This window comes from Eptatretus burgeri, chromosome 3 (genome assembly GCF_056783735.1).
Source record: "Eptatretus burgeri isolate ZD-2024b chromosome 3, Ebu_testis_v1, whole genome shotgun sequence".
NCBI classification, from domain to species: domain Eukaryota; kingdom Metazoa; phylum Chordata; class Myxini; order Myxiniformes; family Myxinidae; genus Eptatretus; species Eptatretus burgeri.
In genome coordinates, this window is record NC_140963.1 from 54,606,793 (window position 1) to 54,630,013 (window position 23,221).

General features: G+C 45.0%; 1 protein-coding gene across 2 annotated transcripts in view; it reads left to right on the forward strand.

The window, feature by feature from the left end:
* The window catches only part of STT3A (STT3 oligosaccharyltransferase complex catalytic subunit A), a 33,754-nt gene that overhangs the window by 4,752 nt on the left and 5,781 nt on the right, over nucleotides 1-23,221 (forward strand). For both annotated transcript variants that reach the window (XM_085873445.1, XM_085873446.1), the window contains exons 3-6: nucleotides 14-74; nucleotides 7,057-7,178; nucleotides 22,425-22,570; nucleotides 23,110-23,200. In XM_085873445.1, the coding sequence (XP_085729571.1) occupies nucleotides 14-74; nucleotides 7,057-7,178; nucleotides 22,425-22,570; nucleotides 23,110-23,200 (420 nt within the window). The remainder of the gene's footprint in view (nucleotides 1-13; nucleotides 75-7,056; nucleotides 7,179-22,424; nucleotides 22,571-23,109; nucleotides 23,201-23,221) is intronic.

The following is a 23,221-nucleotide window of genomic DNA, read 5'->3' on the forward strand; positions in this document are numbered from 1 at the left end:
ACCTGTTTTCTAGCCTTTTCTACCCGCCTCTTCTCTGTTCTGCGGTTTGAGAGCGTCATTCATGAATTTGATCCGTGAGTAATGGGATTGATTGAGAATGTCGAGTATTGATCTGTTTTATGTTTTGTTGTCTTCTGCTATTGTACGACGAAAATGGATGTCGGAGTACCTGTCTGTCCGACAAGATGGGACAGAGGTAGCGCACTTAGCTTTGACCTATCTCATTTGCGTTCAATTATCAGCTCCATTCTACTGTCGGATTGGTGCTTCACGGACATGTCGTTGCATCACGAAGCGTGCTGTCCCTCGGATGGGCATTAAGTCGGTTGTTCTCTCTGCTTGTATTTGCTGGTGGATGGTAGCGGTCTCGGTGGTGTATTACAGGAATGGTTGGTGAGTTATCACCAGTATTTTCAACCAATTCCAAACTCTTGCCCTGAATGTTGCTGAGAAGATTGAGGCAAACCACCCAGCACCATTTTTGCCATTGCAAGTCCAAGGGGTGTGTCCTGACAGGCAGGAACCCTGGTTCTTCAGGTCAGTAAGAGAGCTTTGCGCAATGCTGGGGCCGCAGAACTGGTCTGGAGAGGATGGCACGATGATGGGAGGTGTTCGCTCTGCTTCCATGCTCGAGCCCTGGACTTAGTGACTTGACCGAGCTGTTTGGCGTACCGTCCAGATTGTGCTGTGCACTGACCACATCCCCTTTTAACACCTCCATCCGTTCCAAGTCTGCCCACCCTGCGCTCATTGGCCGTTTCTACGGTCCTCCCGAATGTTCGAGGCCAGGCCTGAGCATGCCTAAACTACCGCGGTGCTCAGCCCTCAAGGCGTCTTTCCTTTAAAAGACATAAAATACAGATGTACGGAGGGTAAAACATTAAAAAGTGGTTTAGGGAGATGTAGTTTTAGAAACATTTGGACTGGTGTCGACAGGCTTTCTTTACAATTCCTATTGCAGTTCACATTGCCTCACCTTTGCGCTAAAACATGCACAAAGGGAAATAACAATTCTAACACGTTGGAAATGTGATGACTCCGTTCTCCGGCCCGGTATGAAGAGAGTCAACAGATGAGGATTCACCAAAAAGCAGCTTTGTTGAAGGACCACACGCCAGCGGAGTTAGTGTTGGCAGCCCAACCGAAAATGGAGAGCTCCCAAAACCAAACTGAGTTTTACATTCACAAACTCTCCCTTATATACAATCTATCTCTAATTCTAATCTATGTCTGGTTATATTCTAACCCTAATTGGTGCGACAAGAGCTCATTTTTCAGGGCCTAACAGTCGTCCCTCTCCCACGTACAAAAAGTTTTATCACTGTGGGATGGTTGCAGGACAAACAGAAATCCCTTTTAAGTTCACATAAATCTAAAGAGAAAGACAGGTCTGGCTTTGGTATCACAGTGAGAGCCCAGCCCTAGTCACAGTGAATGAACCCAGCTTCATTAGTTTCTCAGAAGTGGAATGTGGGTTGTGCAGTCAGGTGCAGCCCTGTGCTAATGATGGACTAACTGACAGAATTTTCAGGCTATGACCATTTTAACCTAAACAAAGGCCCAAGATTGGAATGCTTAGGAGAACCTAGGTAACGTTTTCCTCAGGTTGCTATCACTGAAATAACACAGCCTGCGTCTTTAGAGGGCATCTGGTGGGTTGACTTGCTGGGACACCGTGCCACTAAAAGACAGAGTTTTACAGAGTATTTTAAAAGTGGGTTCGAATCCCTACATCTAACTGATATATATGTATTAATTATGGATCGGATGTGACCATAAAATAGCACTCCTCACAGGAAATATGCCTGGTGTTGGCTTAATGGTTAGGGTGGTGGGCTTTGGATCCAAGGGTCCTGAGTTCAAATCCCGCTTAGCCGTTGAATTAATACCAGGTGGGGTTAACTTGGCCTGTTATCCTTCCGAGTTCAGCGAAATTAGTGCCAGCATGCTGGTATCCTGTGTCGGAGTGGCGACCCGTCCAGGATTGTACCCAATAGCTAAGGAGACCGCTTAGGTAGCACCAACGCTCTGCACAGAGTATGGTCCCAATCTCCTCCTCCTCCCTCCTCCACCCCCACCTCCCCCTCTTCCCTCCTCTCCCCCCACCACCTCCCCCTCTTCCCCCACCTCCCCCTCTTCCCATCACTACCCGATGATTGGGATTAAGCAATGAATCGCTGCTGAGCGATTTATACCTTCGCACTATGTGCATCATTTACTAAAAGGAGGAGCATCATCCATCCATTCAGTTTTTTTCAAAAGGGTTCCTGCTGTTCCGTAGAATATTCATAGAATAACGAAATTGTATCGTTGGAAAGCTAACAATCGATTTACTTGGTTAGAAAGTAAATAATAATTTGCTTGCAATAAAAATCTGAATCTGTTGAAACGTAAATCAGGTCAGGTCAGGTATGGGAGCATGTGCCAGAACAGCGCGTCGCTGCGTCCACTTTCCGCCGGTACTCCAGGGGCCTCCGTCTGGCCATCCCCCAGGCAGATGCCAGGCCCATCCCCATCTCCTTGAGATGATGGTCAACCTGCTGCAACCATGAGGCACGTGGTCGGCCCACTGGCCTCCTCCACTCATGAGACTCCCTCGCTGAGAGAATCTGGTGAGCAGGATCAGCGTCAGGAAAACGAGCCACATGTCCATACAGCCGCAGCTGACGCTCACGGACTATGCAGGTAACAAATCTCATCCGAGTCTCTCTCAGCAACCGCTCGTTGGACACAAAATCCGACCAGCGATAGCCAAGGATTCTCCGAAGAGACCTGGTACCAAAGGAATTAAGTCTCCGTCTCAGATCCTTGGTCAAAGTCCAAGTCTCGCACCCATAGAGCAAGACTGGAAGTACCAAGGACCTGAAGACTCGGACTTTCGTCCTCCCGCACAGGTACCGGCAGCGCCACACCCCATGATCCAGTGAATCCATGACTCCCCAGGCCCGACCCAGACGTCTATTGACCTCCGGCTCACAACCTGCGGAGACATGAATATCACTGCCAAGGTAAGTGAATCTATCCACGACCTCAACATCCTCACCACAAACAGACACAGACAGGACAGCAGCATCCAAGATGTCACCGAAAGCCTGGATCTTTGTTATGACCCAAGAAATCCGTAATCCCAACGGCTCCGACTCCTCATTCAGCACCTCGAGGGCCCCCAAGAGGATGTCTAAAGTCTCCGCAAAGATGACTGCATCATCTGCAAAATCAAGGTCCGAGATCTTGACATTGCCAAACGATGCACCGCAACTTGATCTCTCCGACATCCTCCCAAAAATCCAGTCCATACAAGTGCTGAAAAGTGTGGGGGCAAGTACACATCCCTGACGAACTCCAGTAACAACTGGAAATAAGTCAGAGGCGGTACCACCACACTTCACAGCACTCTCAGTACCAGAGTAGAGTTCAGACATCAGATCGATCAGTTTCGGTGGCACCCCACGAAGACCAAGAATCCTCCAGAGGACATCCCTATTCACTGAATCGAACGCTTTACAGAGATCAACATAGGCTGCAAGCAGCCCCTGCCGAAACTCTCGTCTGCGTTCAGTGAGGACACGAAGAGCAAGGATACGGTCAATCGTTGACCTCTTTGGTGTAAAGCCTGACTGCTCTGGACGCTGGTGCTCAAGCAGATGGTGGCGAACCCTATCAAGAATTATCCGAGCAAAGACCTTGCCCGGCACTGAGAGCAGCGTCACCCCTCGGTAGTTGTTGCAGTCTTGGCGATCACCCTTCCCTTTCCAGTAGGGACAACAAGGCCCCTCTTCCAGTCAGTTGGGATGATGCCTGTGTTCCAGGCAGAGCACAAAACTGCATGCAACGACGCGAGTGCAGCATTTCCACCAGCCTTGAGAAGTTCAGCATGGATGCCACAGATCCCTGGAGCTTTGCCCCGTTTCAACTGGTTCACCGCAGCCCGTGTTTCCACAAGCGATGGTGGACCACAGTTGATTCGAGGGTCAGCAACAGGGATTGTAACACCCTTGACGTCCAACTCGACAGCTGGGGGATCAGCCTGGTACAACCGCTCAAAGTAACCGGCCCAGCGAGCCTTCACTTCAGACTCCTCTGTCAAGAGCCTACCACTCTCTGCTCGAACTGCAGTGCTCCGAGGGATGGGCTTGGATGAACGTAATGCGCGAATTCCCCTGTAAGCGGGACGAGAATCACCTGTCCACAGGTGATGCTCTACCTCCTCACAGATTCCTCGCACATAGGCCTCCTTGTCCACCCTCAGTGCACGTACAGTTTTACGCCTCAGCTCCCTGAACAGCTCAGCTCTGCCATTCAGCCTGGCCCTGCGACTCTGGTCAATGGTATCCAGTGTCCCTTGAGAGACAAAATTCTTCTTTGCCCTGCGGTGAACTCCAAGGCATCCACCGGCAACATCAAGGACGGTGGTCTTGAAGGTGCTCCACAACTCTTCAGGACCCCCCAAAGCACCCAGACCCCCAAGTGTCCACTCAGCCTGTTCGCAAACTCCTCAGCTACTCTCTCATCCCTGAGCTTGGCAACATCCAGCCTAGGCTGGGATGGTACCATTCTCCAGGATTTAAGGTGCAGCTTTAGAGTTGCTACAACAAGCCTGTGGTCAGTATTGAGGAACTGAGCACTCCGGTAGACCCTGCAGTTCTGGATCATCCTCCAACGACCGTCAATGAGGACATGGTCAATCTCCTTTGCCACACCGCCAGCGTTGGAATACCAAGTCCAGCGATGAGCTTGCGGGCGCTGAAACCATGAACCAGCCACCCTAAGTCCATGACTTCTTGCAAAGTCAAGGAACTTAGTGCTATTCTGGTTCATAGTTCCTGACCCATGGGGACCAACACACACCTCATAACCATCCCTATCAGTTCCAGTCGATGCATTGAAATCCCCCAAGACTAGAAGTGTATCTCGTCTGGGGCACTGATCAACCACAGACTCGAGTGTGGCGTAGAATGCATCCTTCACGGTAAGATCACTCGCCTCAGTCGGAGCATAAACAGAGACCAGGGAAATGACACCTAAGGAGTGACGAATCCTTAATCTCATAATACGCTCGTTGACCGGTGTTACCTCAATTATCATTGGGGTCAGCTTATTGGACACAGCTACAGCAACTCCTTGGGTATGGTAACCATCAGAGCGACCAGACCAATAGTAGGTGTAACCACCCACCATTATCTCGCCGCAATCCGGTCTCCGAACCTCAGAGAGAGCTGCAATCCCGATGTCCAAACACTTGAGCTCAGATGATAACAGAGACAGGTGATCATCCTCTCTTAGGGATAGGACATTCCAGGCACCCACCCGAAGGGACCGCCTCAGGTTAACCCAAGGAGACCGCCGTCTGGTGGACGACACCTCAGCACCACTCCGACACACTCTCCCGCAATCTGACCCAGGGATGTTACCCCGTGGTTTCCCTCCTATCAAAGATTGGGGGTCCCGAAGGCTTTGCCCCAATCCCATCATCCGGTGAGCTGCCCTGCGAAGGGAAGCTGCACAGGAGGTACTCCCACGGAGTGGGTTTTCAGATTTTTTTTGCGTTTTTGCGTTTTGCGGAATGAAGCGTTCTACGGTGGCCGGAGTGCAAATCCTGCCACCAACCTCCAAATAAGAAGTAACCCAACTGCAGGAGGACGTCTGCAGACACAGTTGGGCACTAGATATGGATGGCCGTTGGCTCACAAGGAGCTCCTCCGCCCTTTGACAGGTTTTGTTTTTAATCCTGCTGGGTGTCCATATCCAAACACCCTCCTCACCAGAAAACCTGGTGGGGGAGACGGTTTAGTCGCCGACAACCCGACCATGGAACAGGTTAGTACAGGTTTACATGGTACCTGTAGCAGGTCACAGATCGAACCTGACCTGACAAAAGGTCGCACATAGGCGACCCGTCCAGATGATTCTAACAAATCGTTTAATAAACGTAAATACGCCTGTTGTAAGAGCTCGTCTTTCCGGCATTGAAGAATAAGAAGTGGGATTAGGAGTTTAATGCAGCGGCTCCAACAGTAACATTTAAAAATTATTCTACAACAGCCACACAACAGCCACACAACAGCCAATATTCTACAACATCAGGAACCATTTAGAATAATGCTTGATGGACATGGAAGGAATACACAAATTGTACTTATTGTAATACTTATTGAAGCAATAAAAAAACGATATAATAGTACATGGAAGGAGCACAATAACAACAACCACGGCCACGACAACAACAATTACGTGTTGTAAAAGATCCTTTTTTCGCGTGTTTCACTTCATTTTACATCCTCAGTGAGACTCTCAGACGGACGTGCAATTTGATTGTGAAGTACAACATGCTGTCTTTTGATTAAACCCATCGGCAAAATGAGAGGCATGCGCGGTGAGTTACACGTAAAACGAAGCGAGTCAGTCACGCGTGAGAAGCTATCCTCTCCTTTCGTTGAGCTGAGCCGAGTTGTGTTCTCCGCTTTCATTGAAAGAGCCCGAGTATACGTCGGATGAAGGGAAAGCCCATTGCCGTGACTGATGAGCCAATGTATGATAGCGACGACTCCAATGAGTTCATTTAATGTGGCGCGCATAAGTATTATATGTGAATGCGATAAATGACTTCATCGTGTGAAGAAAAATGGAAGTTTGCTGAAGGTACTAGTTGTAAAAACCACCGCACGTACAGCACTCCAGGTACTCCAGGAGGTGATGTGGAACGTGATGCTCCAAAATTATAGTCATGATCTCCTTGAGTTGATTGGGCTAATTAACTACAAATAACCCAGAAGAATTCCCGTGTTTGAAATGCACGCCATGTTAAGGTGAATGGGTCCGATCATGGCACGGCATTGTATTTTCAAAATATATATATATATATATATAATACATACACATGCTCTCGGCTTGTGGAAGAGCTATGACACAAAATGCTGTTAAATAGTCTTGCCTGTTGAAGCCTTAAAGCAGATTTGCATGTCGAAGAATAGTGCTTAAAATGCAGACTTGCACGCTTGATGACCCTTGTGGGTTGTCTTGGTATTGAGGAGAGCTTTCTCTCTCTCCATCCCGCAGGTACTTTAACTACCGTACAACACGGTTTCTCACCGAAGAGGGCTTCTACAAATTCCACAATTGGTTTGATGATCGTGCATGGTATCCTCTTGGCAGAATCATTGGCGGTACCATTTACCCAGGTAAAGGTTGGCTTTGTACTTGATGATGTGGAACAGCATGATTGTTGCAGTAATTTTAAATAATCCATTTGCCATGGGTTGGCAGTTTTAATCTTGCTGATATAACGGGTATAACCATCACCGGTGGTTTTTAAAACTCGTTAACAAGAGCGTTTCACGTTTGGCCTGGGCTTTTGTTAGTCCGTCATTTGATTTGAGTCCGTCAACTTTTCTTTTTTTAAAAAATCATTTGAGCTTTTGTCATCAAATTTTCAACAAACCTCTATTATGAAAATAGAGAAGACTTCATAATTGGGTCAAAGGGTCAAGGTCATACAATCGTCTTTTCATTCAATTGACTTGAAATTTGTGCATTGGGTGTCTGGATTTTGCATACCGGTCCGTGGAACTGGCACAATCTATGAACTTTCTGACCCGGATTTCTCCCAAAGGAAAATTCTCCCTTCTGGAATCGGTGTTGACAAACTTCCCTACAAATGTTTCCTGCTCTTCCTTTGCTGCAAGTGGTTCATCTGACCATATGCTTGTGGGAATCAACATCTCCGGCTATTCTCAGAAAGCCGCCTCAATGCAAGCGAGTCTGGCAGTTCACTCAGGCAGATTATGAGAGACTGGAAGCAGCCATCTCACTTCAGGACTGGTCTCCTATGTCTACTGCTGGAATTCTTCCACAGAAACCTGCTCTCTTTTGTGCACAGATTCATCCCATCTCGTCTTTAGTTATCCTACCCTTCTCACCCCTGGCTCTCTCTCTCTCTCTCTCTCTCTCTCTCTCTCTCTCTCTCTCTCTCTCTCTCTCTCTCTCTCTCTCTCTCTCTCTCTCTCTCTCTCTCTCTCTCTCTCTCTCTCTCTCTCTCTCGTGCAGCCTGTGGGGCTGCTGGTTGCATCATTGGTTTGGACGCGGCTATGCCGCTGATGCAGTGTCCCCCTTACCAGTACACTGGTGCTCATTTTGCCGACCTCGGAAGGATTACAGGCTGAGTCAACCTCCTGGTGTATTTTAATTCAGAGGCCAACGGGGCTTGAACTCAGGACCCTAGGATCCCAAGCCAACACCAAGCTTCATGGTACACTGAATTCTGTGGTGAGGCAGTTGCTCTGAAACAACTTGCCTTACCTTCCTGGAAAGCAAACCCAACCGAAGGCAATCTCAGCTCATTCTACAAAGCCTGTAACAAGTATCCCCACTCTCAAGAGAGCCAGAAAACAACATCTATCCAACCCCAAAGATTGAATTTTCAAACTTGCCTCCCTCCTCTAAAACCTGGTGGTGCCTTGTTAAGTCTGTCGTCTCTGGTGTATGCACCCCTTCCCTCCCTTCCCTCCCTTCCCTCTCTTCAAATGGCACCATCGCCGACTCCACTCATGAGAAGGCCGAGTGCCTCAATTCTGTGTTTGCTTCCAAATATTGTGTCCCCAACCCCTTGCTCTCTATACACATCCTTCTCTCTCTCTCTCTCTCTCTCTCTCTCTCTCTCTCTCTCTCTCTCTCTCTCTCTCTCTCTCTCTCTCTCTCTCTCTCTCTCTCACACCCAACTGCTTCTGGACTCTGTCTTTTTTGAAGTTTCTGGCAGCCCTCGACTCCGATTCTGCAATTGCACTGGATAGCATCAGCTCACGTGTCCTAAAAAAAACCTGCTCTGCTACTCTTCTTGCACATCATTTTTCCACTCTTTTTCCCACTTTAATTTACCCTGGGTCATCTTCATTCTGCTTGGAAATCCACCGACATTGCCCTTCTAGTTATGCAATTCAGTAATCGGTCGAGCGCATACCTCCACCACGCGATGCTTGATCCACGAGAACATATCAGGCCCAATACATTTTTGAAATATCATGATATATATCGTTTTTGGCCTGATCTCTCAATGGTGAAAAATCACTTGTAATATTAAATATTTCTCGTATCCGGATCCAGATTCGGATCTTCACAAAAAACGAAGCAATTTGTCCTTGTCACACACCCAACTTGTCCACCAAGTTTCATCCGAATCTGTCGACAACTTTTTGAAATATTGTGTGTGTGTGTGTGTGTGTGTGTGTGTGTGTGTGTGTGTGTGTGTGTGTGTGTGTGTGTGTGTGTGTGTGTGTGTGTGTGTGTGTGTGTATGTATATATATATATATTGGTTTATCCCTTTCTCAAAATGGTGAAGAATCACTTAAACAATTATAGTAGCCGGATCCAGATCTTCACCAAAATCTAATCAGTTTGTCCTTGTCACACACCTAACCTGCCCACCAAATTTTATCCGTATCCGTCCACAACTTTTTGAGATATTCTGCATACAAACAGACAAACAAACAGACAGAGAGGGCTGAAAATATAACCTCCTTCACCTTCAGTGGCAGAGGTAAAAAAAAAAAAAGGTGCAAAAACTCATCCCCTTAAGTGCAGACCTATTAGCTTACTTTTAATTATCAACTAGGTCATGGACTCCATCATTGCAGTTGATATGAAATCCGTCCTTTTCTGCAATGGCCTCATCACAGATCACCAATTTGGATTCAGACTTGGTCACTCTATTTTGGAAATGCTGCTCCTACTCTCCAAACAATGGAAGGCCCTGACATGAGATCGGAGCTGTCTCGAGATATATATATATATATATATATATATATATATATATATATATATATATATATATATATATATATATATATATATATATATATATATTATTACGGCTGTGGAAATTCGCAAACCACCATTCAGGTCCCGCAGGTGAGATAACTCTAAGTACATGTGTAGTTAGCCCCAAATCCATTGTCTAGAGGGAATTTATGTGATTCATTCGGGCTGCAACGCTTTGAGATAGCCGTTTTTCTGTTCTATCTTTATTTTGAACCAACCACGTCTCAACCACCATCACACAACAACCACCTTAACCACCACGCCAGCCATCGTCACCAACTACAACCACACTCCAACCCTCAGACAACAACAACAACGCCAACAGCCACGACCTTTACCTTCACAACTCAATCCCGCAAACATCGCATCACCGTCATTCCCAAACGGCACCATAACCATGAAACCACCACTGATAAACCCTCCACCACCCTCACCTCTCTCCTTCTACGGCCATTCCCGCACCACCTGTGAACACTGAGCGTCGGGCTGTCTTGGGCTTGTTCAGCGATACGCACCGAGCCGCGAGTGCAAATAGCGGCCTTTCCGAGGGAGAATTCGGATCAGGAACGCTACACGCCCACTTCTGATCCGTCCAATTGGCAAGCGCGGAGCGGCTTGGCCCCACCTCCAGGCGCGTCTGTGTGAAATCGATATATGCAAATTCGAGGATCAGGGGAGGTTCACGCCCACTTTTCCTCCGTCCAATTGGCAAGCGTGGCTCCGCCCCCGAGGTGATCCTGATCCGGATATTTGCATATTGTTTTCTCCTGCCGGCCTATAAAATGGCGGGCGGAAGGCGAATCGTGGCAGAGTGTGGCAGTAGCAGTGTGTGTCGGCAGGGCAGAGTGAGTCGAGTCATCGGTGTGGCAGAGAGTGGAGTCGGGTGGCGAAGTCATCGGTGTGGCATCGAGTTGGGTTCTGCAGTCAGCTGAGGAGAGTTGCGGGAAGAGGCAAAGGAGCTCGGGTCTGAAGCGAGAAGGTCGGCGACGAGGTCGCGGTGTGAGATCGCTCGTCGCGGGACCCAAGCCAGCCAGCCATTCTCCTCCCCCAGGGCATCAACAATTCGCCCTTTCCCCCACGTTGAGATAGTGCAAAAAGGGGGCCCTGTTCCCACCCCACTCCAAACGTCGTGCCAAGGAGCACGGAGTCGGGGCACAGCCTCGCTGCCACATCTGCGGCTCATCCGCCAAAGCGTCATGAGGACGCGGGTAGGTCCCCCCCCCCCCCGGTCTCGCGGACCTGGCCGCTCCTCCAGGTCACGTGCACATATTGGCCTCCAGGCCTGTCTGCCCCCTTGTCTACGAGGGTGGCTTCTTTCCTTTGCTTTTGAGTAAATGTGTGTTAGCGCCGTCTGTAAAGTTGAACTGTATAAGTGTTGCCGTGTGTACGCGTATTTGGTAGTAACTCTGCGTCATTGCTTCTTTTGTTTTAACTGCTATATGTGCATTTTGACTGTTTGGCTGTATATGTGTGCTTTCCGTGTGTCGCGTAATAAATGTGCATTGCGTGAACTGTTTTCCCGTTTTGCTTCATCTTTTCTTTATTGACCCTCCATCCTGTTTCACATAAAGGGTTCGTGGTGGGCTTAAAACTCCCGGTAATTAATCTGAACCGTCCAGATCGGCAATAACACCGCTCGGTTATCCCGATAGCACGGCACGGGCCGCCCAAGCGGCCCGTGTCCGGAGTCGACCTGCGGCGAGGTGCGATCGCCCGGTCGACCATTCGCGTAGGTACTTAGGTAGATCTAATATGGCGATCAACCATATCCTGCACGGGTGGGCAATTGGCACGATCGTGGTGAGGTTAAACCCCCACCCGTGACTAGCTCCCGGCGTTGGTCCGAGAGGGTCACGACTGAATTGTCCGTCCGGTGGGCGACGTGCCGCGATCGGAGTTACGTGGCCGTCCGCACGCCGGCGGGCGCGAATTCGCAACAATATATATATATATATATATATATATATATATATATATATATATATATATATATATATATATATATATATATATATATATATATATATATATGCCTGGTGTTGGTGCAGTGGTTAGGGCAGCGGCTTGGGATCCAAAAGGTCCTCAGTTCAAGCCCCGTTAGGCCACGGAATTAATACACCAGGGGGTTGACTCAGCCTGTCATCCGACCGAGGTCGGCGAAATGAGTACCAGTATACTGGGCCGGTGTATACCCCGGTTAAAATAGGTGTACCATATCCCTGTGTCGTAAGAGGCGACCAGGGTTGCGTCAGGAAGGGCATCCGGCGTAAAACATGTGCCAAATCACTATGCGGATCATACGGATGATCCGCTGTGGCGACCCCTAACAGGAGCAGCCGAAAGAAGAAGAAGAAGATATATATATATATATATATATATATATATATATATATATATATATATATATATATATATATATATATATATATATATATATATATATATATATATATATATATATATATATATATATATATATCGAGCTTTCATTCTCGTCTGGTATCCCACATTGCTCACCAAAATATCTGCTAAGGCCAACTCCACAATTGGCTCATTGGCTTCTCTCGATGGATCTTAATGGAGCCTTTCATGTCCTCTCCCTCTTCAGGGTGTCGTGGGCCCCCAAGGCAGTGTTCTGGGCCCAGTCCAATTCGTAATCTTCATTAACGATCTCTCTGACTCCCTCTAGAAAAATCCCCTTTATCTATTTGCTGATGACTCTCCCCTCTGATTTATAATGTCTCATTCTCTGGACAGGCAGCAGCCCCTTCCCTCTCTTCAGACATTGATAGAATTAGGAGCTGGTCCAATACTTCGAATATGCCTTTCAACCCTGACAAATCTCTCTCAATCTCTCTGTCTCTCTCTGTCTCTCTCTGTCTCTCTCTGTCTCTCTCTGTCTCTCTCTGTCTCTCTCTGTCTCTCTCTCTCTCTCTCTCTCTCTCTCTCTCTCTCTCTCTCTCTCTCTCTCTCTCTCTCTCTCTCTCTCTCTCTCTCTCTCTCTCTCTCTCTCTCTCTCTCTCTCTGTCTCTGTCTCTGTCTCTGTCTCTGTCTCTGTCTCTGTCTCTCTCTGTCTCTCTCTGTCTCTCTCTGTCTCTCTCTGTCTCTCTCTGTCTCTCTCTGTCTCTGTCTCTCTCTCTCTGTCTCTCTCTCTCTGTCTCTCTGTCTCTGTCTCTGTGTCTCTGTGTCTCTGTGTCTCTGTGTCTCTGTGTCTCTGTGTCTCTGTGTCTCTGTGTCTCTGTGTCTCTGTGTCTCTGTGTCTCTGTGTCTCTGTCTGTCTGTCTGTCTGTCTGTCTGTCTGTCTGTCTGTCTGTCTGTCTGTCTGTCTGTCTGTCTCTCTCTGTCTCTCTCTGTCTCTCTCTGTCTCTCTCTGTCTCTCTCTGTCTCTCTCTGTCTCTCTCTGTTTCTCTCTGTCTCTCTCTCTCTCTCTCTCTCTCTCTCTCTCTCTTTCCCTCTTCTCTCTCTTCTCTCTCTCCTCTCTCTCTCTCTCTCTCTCTCTCTCTCTCTCTCTCTCTCTCTCTCTCTCTCTCTCTCTCTCTCTCTCCAAAAGGACTGTATGGCAAACCTTCCCATCTACTTTCTTAACAATCCTCTTGAGGAAGTTCAATCACCCACACTCCTGGGTCTCGCTCTCAACCAATATCCTTCTGGGGAAACCACATTTCAAAGTTGGTCTCCAAAGCTAGCCGCCCACTGGGCATCCTGTGTTGTACCCAGTCATTCCTTACCACATCTGAGCTCAAATCTACCTACAAGGCCTTCATCTGCTGCTTGTTGGACTACTGCTTTCCCTTCTGGCCTGGCACCCCTGCGTAACACCTTGCTCAGCATGACGCTGTGGAAACCAAGGCCGTCAAGATTATTGGAATCCCCTACGACAAAGCTGAGTCGATGGGCCTGTCACTTTCCCATCGCAGTTGGTTGATGGTCTCTGTCTTCTACTGCCTCCTCCTTTCTGGTCTTGCACCCTCTGCTCTTTCTGTGCTTCCCCCCACCCCCACCCCTAGCTTTATGCATGGTGCATGCTGTCCACCAACAATCCCCTTCTGGTGAAAACAACCTAAATCTCAGATCACTGCACCTCCACCCATTTGTTTCTATTTTTTCTTTCCCGTGGAACCAACTTCCACATTCTCTTCAATCTCATTCTTCTTTCCAAGTCTTCAAGGCAACTGTTCACCCCATCTCAGATCATCCCCAATCCAAAACAAAGATTGTTTCTACCACCGTTCATTAATCCACCACCCCCACCCCAATCCCACCTCCTTCCATATTCCAGTTTTTCCTTCCTGAGAGTTTGTATCTGTATCCATCTTCTCCCCCCCCCCACCCCCACTCCCCATTCTCACCCACACACATTGTTTGTCCAAGTCTCCCTCTATTTTTCCCTTCAACTCTTGTTTCTGTTTTCGCCCCTTTCTCTGCTGTACTTTTTGTTCTGTTGCATCCTGATCCATTCAGTGTTCTTGCTCTTCCACGAGCCTCGACTCTGTGTACAAAAAACATACTTTGCTTCATTAAGGCCTGTTGTTTTTGACGTTCGAAGGTCAAGGTCACAGTGACTGATTTCACAAGTACTGGTCAATGACTGCTTGTTTGTTTGTCCGTCTGTCCAAGCCATAGCTTTTTCATTTGAGCTTTTGTCATCAAATTTTCAACAAACCTTTATTTTGTGAATATGGAGCGCACCAATTGATAAATGTTACTTTTTTTTCCAGCTGTTTTCGTGAAGTTTAGTTTGAGTACAAAGCGGTCGCGATCAGGCTTTGCATTTTGGGATGCTTTCCAGTTATGCTTTTTAACTCTTCTTGTATGAACATTACAAAAACAATATTTTAATTATTTTTCAAGTTATTTTCCACTTTTGAAGCAAGCTTGTGTAAGTTTTCCTTTTAATTCAGTGTAAATTTCGAGTTGCCAGTTCAGGACATCATTTTTACTGTCCTTGTTTGTCAAAAACCTTCCCCCAGAGTATTCTTGAGAACAGATGTCCTTGGCAGCTAACCATCACCAAACCATGTGGCCAATCTTCTGTAATGTTTAATGGAGGAGGAGGAGGAGGAGGAGGAGGAGGAGGAGGAGGAGATTGGGACCATACTCTGTGCAGAGCGTTGTTGCTGCTTTAGCAGTCTCCTTGGCTATTGGGCACAATCCTGGACGGGTCGCCACTCCGACACAGTATACCAGCATGCTGGCACTCATTTTGCCGACCTCGGAAGGATGACAGGCCGAGTTAACCCCACCTGGTATTAATTCAACAGCTGAGCGAGATTTGAACTCAGAACCCTCGGAACCAAAGCCCACCACCCTCATCATTAAGTCAACACCAGGCATAATGTTTAATGGCTTTGTTCTTATTGACCAGAAACTTTCTAATAATTTACTGTTCTACCCTTTCTGTGATTTTGCTTGCCACCAGCTTGATATTGAGGCAGGAAAAGTTGATTTCCCCCCCCCCCCCAACACAAATTATCAATTTGTCAACAAGTCCACGTCAAATTTGAAGCACCTTCATATTTTGTTTAAACATTTCTGCATGTCAAAACACTCCGAGTTCCATTTCTCGATCTGTTTCTTAAAATTATTTATTCACTAGCAGAGCACCCACCCTTTTGGTGAGTGGTGTTTGGTCATTACTTGCTGAAAAATGTATTGTTTATATATTGCAAGAGGGCACTATAGATGTTTGTGGTGTGCATCTAAAGGGGTGCAAAGGGTCTAAAGCAGTAATTCTTAACCTGGGGAAAATTTCCCAATGGGGGGAAATTATTTTTTAAGGTTGAACAATTTTCAAACTTGTTTATTACGTTGAATACGTCGTCCGAATACGCTTCCCAAGCGATGAAAGATTAGCGGAACAAAAATTCACCGAAAATTAACGTGCTGATTTGGCAACACTATAAAAGAAAATATCGTACTACGACAGTCAACACGCGCCGCGAAAAACGGTCAGTGTTAACACAAGTGATTTCAAATTTAAGTTTTAATAATTTGTCGATTAATACTTCAAACATAAATACTATAACATGTCACCTACGTTGCAGGGTAAGTACCAAAGTTAATATATACTTACTAAATTATAACTAAACAAGATGAAAATCTGTTTGACAAAATATGTTTCCAATTATACGATAATATCTGATTTCTTGGAAAATTTGTAGCGTGCGCGATTTCACCTTCACATTATCGACAGCAGATGGCTTCACAATTTTTTTTGTCGCCATACCGTTTTCCCTTGTGTCCTACTTTTCAACTGTTTGTGTTGTGTGGTGCACATTAGCTTGGTTTGTATTCTTTCTTCCTTTACATATTGATTATTAACAATTTGCTATTTATATAATTTAATATATTTCATTAACAATGAAAATATTTATTGGAATAATTTTTAAAATAAATTTTAGTTTTTTAAATTAATTTAGTGATAATGTGGGGGGGGGAAATCATTATTCGGCTGTTTCAAAGGGGGGAAATAATGCTAAAAAGGTTAAGAAACCCTGGCTAAAGGTTATCTTCCTGTCGTAGTTGCTGTCAAAGGGGTCCAACCGGTCCCTAAAGGTCTAAAGAAGTGATAGGCAACCTAGACTAGTGAGTGGGTTGCAGAGTTGGTTCTTATTCATCTTAGTGGGCCGCACGACTGAAATTGGGCATGTGCACGAACCATGACCCCACGAATAAGCTTAAAAACGTATATTTAATCCAGGGCAAATATTTTGTAACATGTTCGATAAAATGCTTCTTCATTCATAAATTCATTTAATTCACATCAACTTCAAATAGTAAAAGCAAAATATATGTTTATTTCTGCTTACCTTACAAATACATCATACTGAGGTCAGTTTAGCAGAGCAACTTCAGCAGGGGCTGGGTTGTTTCATCATGCGTGTGGGCAGCGGTCAACAAAATGTCTCATGGGCTGCAGGTTGCCCACTACTGGTCTAAAGGATATGTTGTAATAGTAGTTTGGGTCTTTTTGGTCTTGTGGGGTCTTAGGGGTGAAAAGGTGTAGAAGTCTAAAATATATGTTCCAATAGGACATCATTAATTGACGTAACTAATAGACATCATCATGGTCCAATAATACCTAATTAATAGACACGAGCATGGACCTGCAGAACATGCGCATAATGCAAAATGTGACTTCCAGTCCTTAGCTCTTATTTGATGCTTCACTCATGGGAAGGTGGATTCTGGCAGATGTGACGTCCAGTTTAATGACACGTATGGGGGAGGGGAAGAGTGGGGGAGCGGGGGGGGAGGGGGGGAGGGAGAGAGGAGGGGGAGGGGAGAGAGGAGAGCGAGGAGAGGAGAGGGGATCAGAGGGGAGAAGATCGTGCACAGGGGAGAGGAGGATGGAGGGCGGGAGAGGGGGTGGAGTGAGTGACTTCTGCCTTGACGTGATTGATTTGAGAACAGGGAGAACCAGCCTTGATTAACTTGCATCGAATTTCATTACGTACAAAGTTTTTCAAAGTATTGTTTCATTATATAGTTGGAAAAGAGTTATCACTCACCTGAAATAAACTCTATATATATATATATATATATATATATATATATATATATATATATATATATATATATATATATATATATATATATATATATATATATATATATATATATATATATATATATATATATATATATATATATATATATATATATATATATATATATATATATATATATATATATATATATATATATATATATATATATATATATATATATACAGTGGGGAGAACAAGTATTTGATACACTGCCGATTTTGCAGGTTTTCCCACTTACAAAGCACGTAGAGGTCTGTATTTTTTATCATACGTACACTTCAACTGTTAAAGACGGAATCTAAAACAAAAATCCTGAAAATCACATTGTATGATTTTTAAATAATTAATTTGCATTTCATTGCATGAAATAAGTATTTGATCACCTACCAACCAGTAAGAATTCCAGCTCTCACAGACCTGTTTTGCCTTTAAGAAGCCCTCCCATTCTCCACTCATTACCTGTATTAACTGCACCTGTTTGAACTCGTTATCTGCATAAAAGACAGCTGTCCACACTCAATCAAACAGACTCCAACCTCTCCACAATGGGCAAGACCATAGAGCTGTCTTAGGACATCAGGGACAAAATTGTAGACTTGCAAAAGGTTGGGATGGGCGACAGGACAATAGGCAAGCAGCTTGGTGAGAAGGCAACAACTGTCAGCGCAATTATTAGAAAATGGAAGAAGTTCAAGATAACAGTCAATCTCCCTCGGTCTGGGGCTCCATGCAAGATCTCACCTCGTGGAGCCTCAATGATCATGAGAAAGGTGAGGGATCAGCCCAGAACGACACGGCAGGACCTGGTCAATGACCTGAAGAAGGCTGGGACCACAATATCAAAGAAAACCAGAAGTAACACACTACGCCGTCATGGATTAAAATCCTGCAGCGCACGCAAGGTCCCTCTGCTCAAGCCAGCGCATGTCCAGGCCTGTCTGAAGTTTGCCAATGACCATCTGGATGATCCAAAGGAGGAATGGGAGAAGGTCATGTGGTCTGATGAGACCAAAATAGAGCTTTTTGGTTTAAACTCCACTCGCCGTGTTTGGACGAAGAAGAAGGATGAGTTCAACCCCAAGAACACCATCCCAACCGTGAAGCATGGAGGTGGAAACATCATTCTTTGGGGATGCTTTTCTGCAAAGGGGACAGGACGACTGCACCGTATTGAGGGGAGGATGGATGGGGCCATGTATCGCGAGATCTTTGCCAACAACCTCCTTCCCTCAACAAGACCATTGAAGATGGGGCGTGGCTGGGTCTTCCATCATGACAACGACCCGAAACACACAGCCAGGGCAACTAAGGAGTGGTTTCGTAAGAAGCATCTCAAGGTCCTGGAGTGGCCTAGCCAGTCTCCAGACCTGAACCCAATAAAAAATCTTTGGAGGGAGCTGAAAGTCCGTGTTGCCCAGCGACAGCCCCGAAACCTGAAGGATCTGGAGAAGATCTGTATGGAGGAGTTGGCCAAAATCCCTGCTGCAGTCTGTGCAAACCTGGTTAAGAACTACAGGAAACATTTGATCTCTGGAATTGCAAACAAAGGTTTCTGTACCAAATATTAAGGTTCTGTTTTTCTGATGTATCAAATACTTATTTCATGCAATAAAATGCAAATTAATTATTTAAAAATCATAGAATGTGATTTTCAGGATTTTTGTTTTAGATTCAGTCTTTCACAGTTGAAGTGTACCTATGATAAAAATTACAGACCTCTACGTGCTTTGTAAGTGGGAAAACCTGCAAAATCGGCAGTGTATCAAATACTTGTTCTCCCCACTGTATATATATATACCTCGGGAACATGAAAAATATAATTAAACAATAGTTCGAACCCTAACCAGTTTTCCCTCGCAGTGAACCCTGTCCTCACAGTTAGTTACTCCCCCTCCCTCCTCACTACTCCCCCTATCCTCGCTCTTCTACTTCCCCTCCCTTCTCTCACTACTACTCCTACCCTCACTTTTCTACTTCTCCTCCCTCCCTCTTCCTCTACCACTACTGTTCCTACCCTCACTCTTCCACTCCCCCCTCCTCTCACTACTCCCTTACCCTTGCTCTTCTACTTCCCCTCCCTCCTCTCCCTCTCTCACTACCCCCCTACCCTCATCATCTAATCTTCCTCCCTCCTCTCACTCTTCTGCTTCTCCTCCCTCCTCTCCCTCTCACGCTCACTACTCCCCCTACCCTCACTCTTCTATTTCCCCTCCCTCTTCTCCCTCTCACTACTCACCCTACCCTCGTAATCTACACCCCCTCACTCTTCTACTTCCCCTCCCTCCTCTCACTACTCCCCCTACCCTCACTCCTTCACCCCCATCCCTCATCTCACTACTTCCTCTCTCTCTCTCTCTCGTCTCACTACTCTCCATACCCTTGCTCTTCTAATCCCTCTTCATCTCTCCTCAAACTACTCCCCCTACCGTTGCTCTTCCACTAACCTCTCCCTCCTCTCCTCCCCTTCTCTCCTCTCCCCCTCCCTACCCTACCCACATCGCGTCAGACCAGATACATTCAAAACAGCTATTAGAATACATTGTTGTGTAGAAACGCCAATATTCGTCTGATTTTTCTCACCATTTGCTGCAACTGAAACTTGAACCATTTTAACGACTCCAAAAAATGAAATGAGAAGGTGAATTAGATTTAAGATATGGGCCTGAAGTGAGTCATTATCATTTCTGGTATTTTGTACCCTTGCATGCTAAATAGCTAAATGAGAGGCTGTAGTATCTCTGTCATTAGGGCCAGTAGTTGGTACTAGTGATGGCACAACTTGGACCACTTTTTATTTGACAAAAAAGTCAATTTTTGGCAGAATGGCATAAAAATTGCCATTTTTTGACAAATAGCTGTCTCATTTTCTCCAGGTACACTGCATTCACAGTGTATAAACAAATACAAGCAGAAATTGGGACTTTTATTTGTTGTTGCACAATTTAATACCTCTTCTGTACTTTGTCCACAACATAATATTCATTTCAGACTATGAATATTTATTTCACCCTCAATAAATATGTCCCACCGTTCGTCCGTCAAAAAATGTCCTCTCCGGAAATGCATATTGTCGAATAATTTTTTTATATAAATAAAGGGTCTTTTTAAAAGTTTATTGTGTGTTTTACCAAGTGTGTATATACCTGCACTGATATTATGCTCCAAAGTTTGAGTGTAATCAATAACCTTCGATTTGCATGGCCTGCACTGATTGCCTTACATGTGTCCGTCAAAAATGTGTCCTCTCTGGAAACACCTAAACTGCCACGAGTTATAAGGAAACTACTTGCTGGCTCTAAATTTTGATGTTTTGTAAGGTTGACTTGGTCATGAATATCCATTATCAGTAAAAGGTGTTTACATGCATGTAATTTATCTTGTTACAACACTGATTGAATGTCCATGTCAAAAATGTCCTCTCCTGAAGAAATGTGATTTTCTTCATATTTTTCATTGTGGTGGTAAACTTTTATTTTCAGAGATAAATTAGTAATTTTTTCAGAATATGCAGAAAAGTACATGTCCGTTTTAAAATTTTGTGCTAAATTCCATCATATGCAGTGCTATTAGTGACAGTGGTAATTAAAACATATCTTTTTTCTGGATATTTGAAACTTAGTTCAGTGTTTTATTGATATTTCTACAAATATACTTCATTTGTATACTGAATCATAATTCCAGTAATGGAATAATACTTGTGGAACATATGGAAACCACTGAAGTTTGATAGTGCTGTTATTTTGTGGTTAAAGTTGAATTGTATTAATGACTGTTGTAGTTTAAAAAATACTCTCCTAACATCCTTGGGGTATTATTTTTAATAAGAAATATTCATTCAGATGCTCCAAAAATTTGGATTTAAGTATTGTAATTAACAATGTAGGATTTGGAGAAATAAAAATATAAAAATATTGAGTTTGAATTTTTAGTGGTTGTGAGACAAACTTGGTACCCTCATTGTGAAACAGCCCATACAGCCGTGAGGGAGTCTGAATGGACTTTATATTACACTTACAGGCCTTAATTGGTTCACGAGTCAGTAAGTGACCACTATATTCGTTATGGGTGTGTGTCTGTCTGCCTGTCCCGAGCATAGCTCCGTGGGTTTTGATCCGATCTTGATAAAATTAGGGTGCGAGGTTTGTATCATGATCGAGTTGTGTTTTCCAGAGAATGGGCGGAGCCACGCCCCAAAAAACATGTGTTTTTAGGGGTAGCCGGTTTCAAGTTGCATCTTCTCCGAGGGGGTTTGTCGAATCTGGCAGGGGTTTTGGTATTTGGTTAGCCCAATGGCACCTGCATAGCCCCACGGAGCTCGATTTTTCATTTTCGTCCCAAGGTCACGAACTTAGAAAATGTCAAAAAAATCAATAAATTGGGCATCGAGCTCCTAGGGTTTTCAACTGTTTCGAATGAAAGTTGGTATGCAAGTGGTGCTCTTCGAGTACTACAACTTTCATCATTTACGTTTTTCCCGATTCCCGCCAGTTTGCCCGTGGCGTCCCCTCGAAGGTCAAAAATTTAAAAAGGCAAACCGTGTACATTGCTCATGAACCATCGCCGTCTCCAGACTTGTTTCACTTAAAATGCATTTTTGTTTTCTTCCTGTTTTTTTTTTGCATCCGAAACTTGCACACCATCTTCGCGACAGATATCCAAATAAAGTTACAGACAAAGCCGTGAAAGTGTAAGAAAGTGCGAACCTTACAAAAGAGGCAACAAGGAGCGAACAAAATGGCGGCGATTGATTTTTGAAGCCCCGCCCTGAGCTGAGAAGCCCCTCCCCAAACGGATGGACAGACAGACTGGTGCAGATTATATACAAGACAGATAAAGAAGAGGTACAGATGAATGTTTGATGTACTTTCTGGAACTTTCACCTGAAGTATTTGAATATGCTGTTTGTTTTATTTATTAATTTATGAATATAATGTCACATTACCTCGACTGTATATTTCATCTTTATTTATTTATTCATGTTTTTTGAATGTGCTTTAATGCTTTAAAATCTTTTCTTTTATTTTTTTTTTCCCCTTTATTCTCACCCCCTCCCTCACAAACAGGCCTCATGGTCACCTCTGCATTGTTTTACCACATCTTGCATTTCCTCCACGTCACAATCGAAATACGGAATGTGTGCGTCTTTCTGGCTCCACTGTTCTCTTCCTTCACAACTATCCTAACTTACCACCTCACCAAGGAACTGAAGGTATTCTGTTTTTGCCATTTAATGATTGCTTCCAAACGGGCCATTCCATTTGCAACCGTCGCCATGTCTGTAATTAAAAAACAAAACAAAACAAAGACAACAGTATTGCCATAAGCCAGAGGAATGTGCACTTATTGATTTCTTTAAAAAAAAAAATCATTTTGCAGACCATAACTCGAGTTAGAAGCATCTGATGTCTTTGTTCCACGCGTCTGTCTTTTATGACTCTCTCTCTCCCTCTCCTACTCTCTCTCTCTCTCATGAAACCTTTATTTTTTTTTCATGTGACTTTTTTTATTGACATTAGACATTTTCCCCCCTCTCTCAACTGTTCCTTTTGTCCTGTTGTGTCTTTATCCGTTCAATGTACTAATTCTCGGTCTTCCATGAGCCTCGACTAGGTATCCCAGTGGTTTGACATGTAACTTGTGCGGAGGCATGCTGATGTAAGTGATTTTTCGTTTATATGTGTGCCTGTTCGTTCCCTAACATTATCATTGCTGTCTCTCTATCTCATCCCCATACATATGCATGTGCAGGATGCTGGCGCTGGATTGGTTGCTGCAGTAATGGTCGCCATTGTGCCTGGATACATCTCGCGCTCCGTTGCTGGCTCGTATGATAACGAAGGTGTCAGGCTAACAAATTACC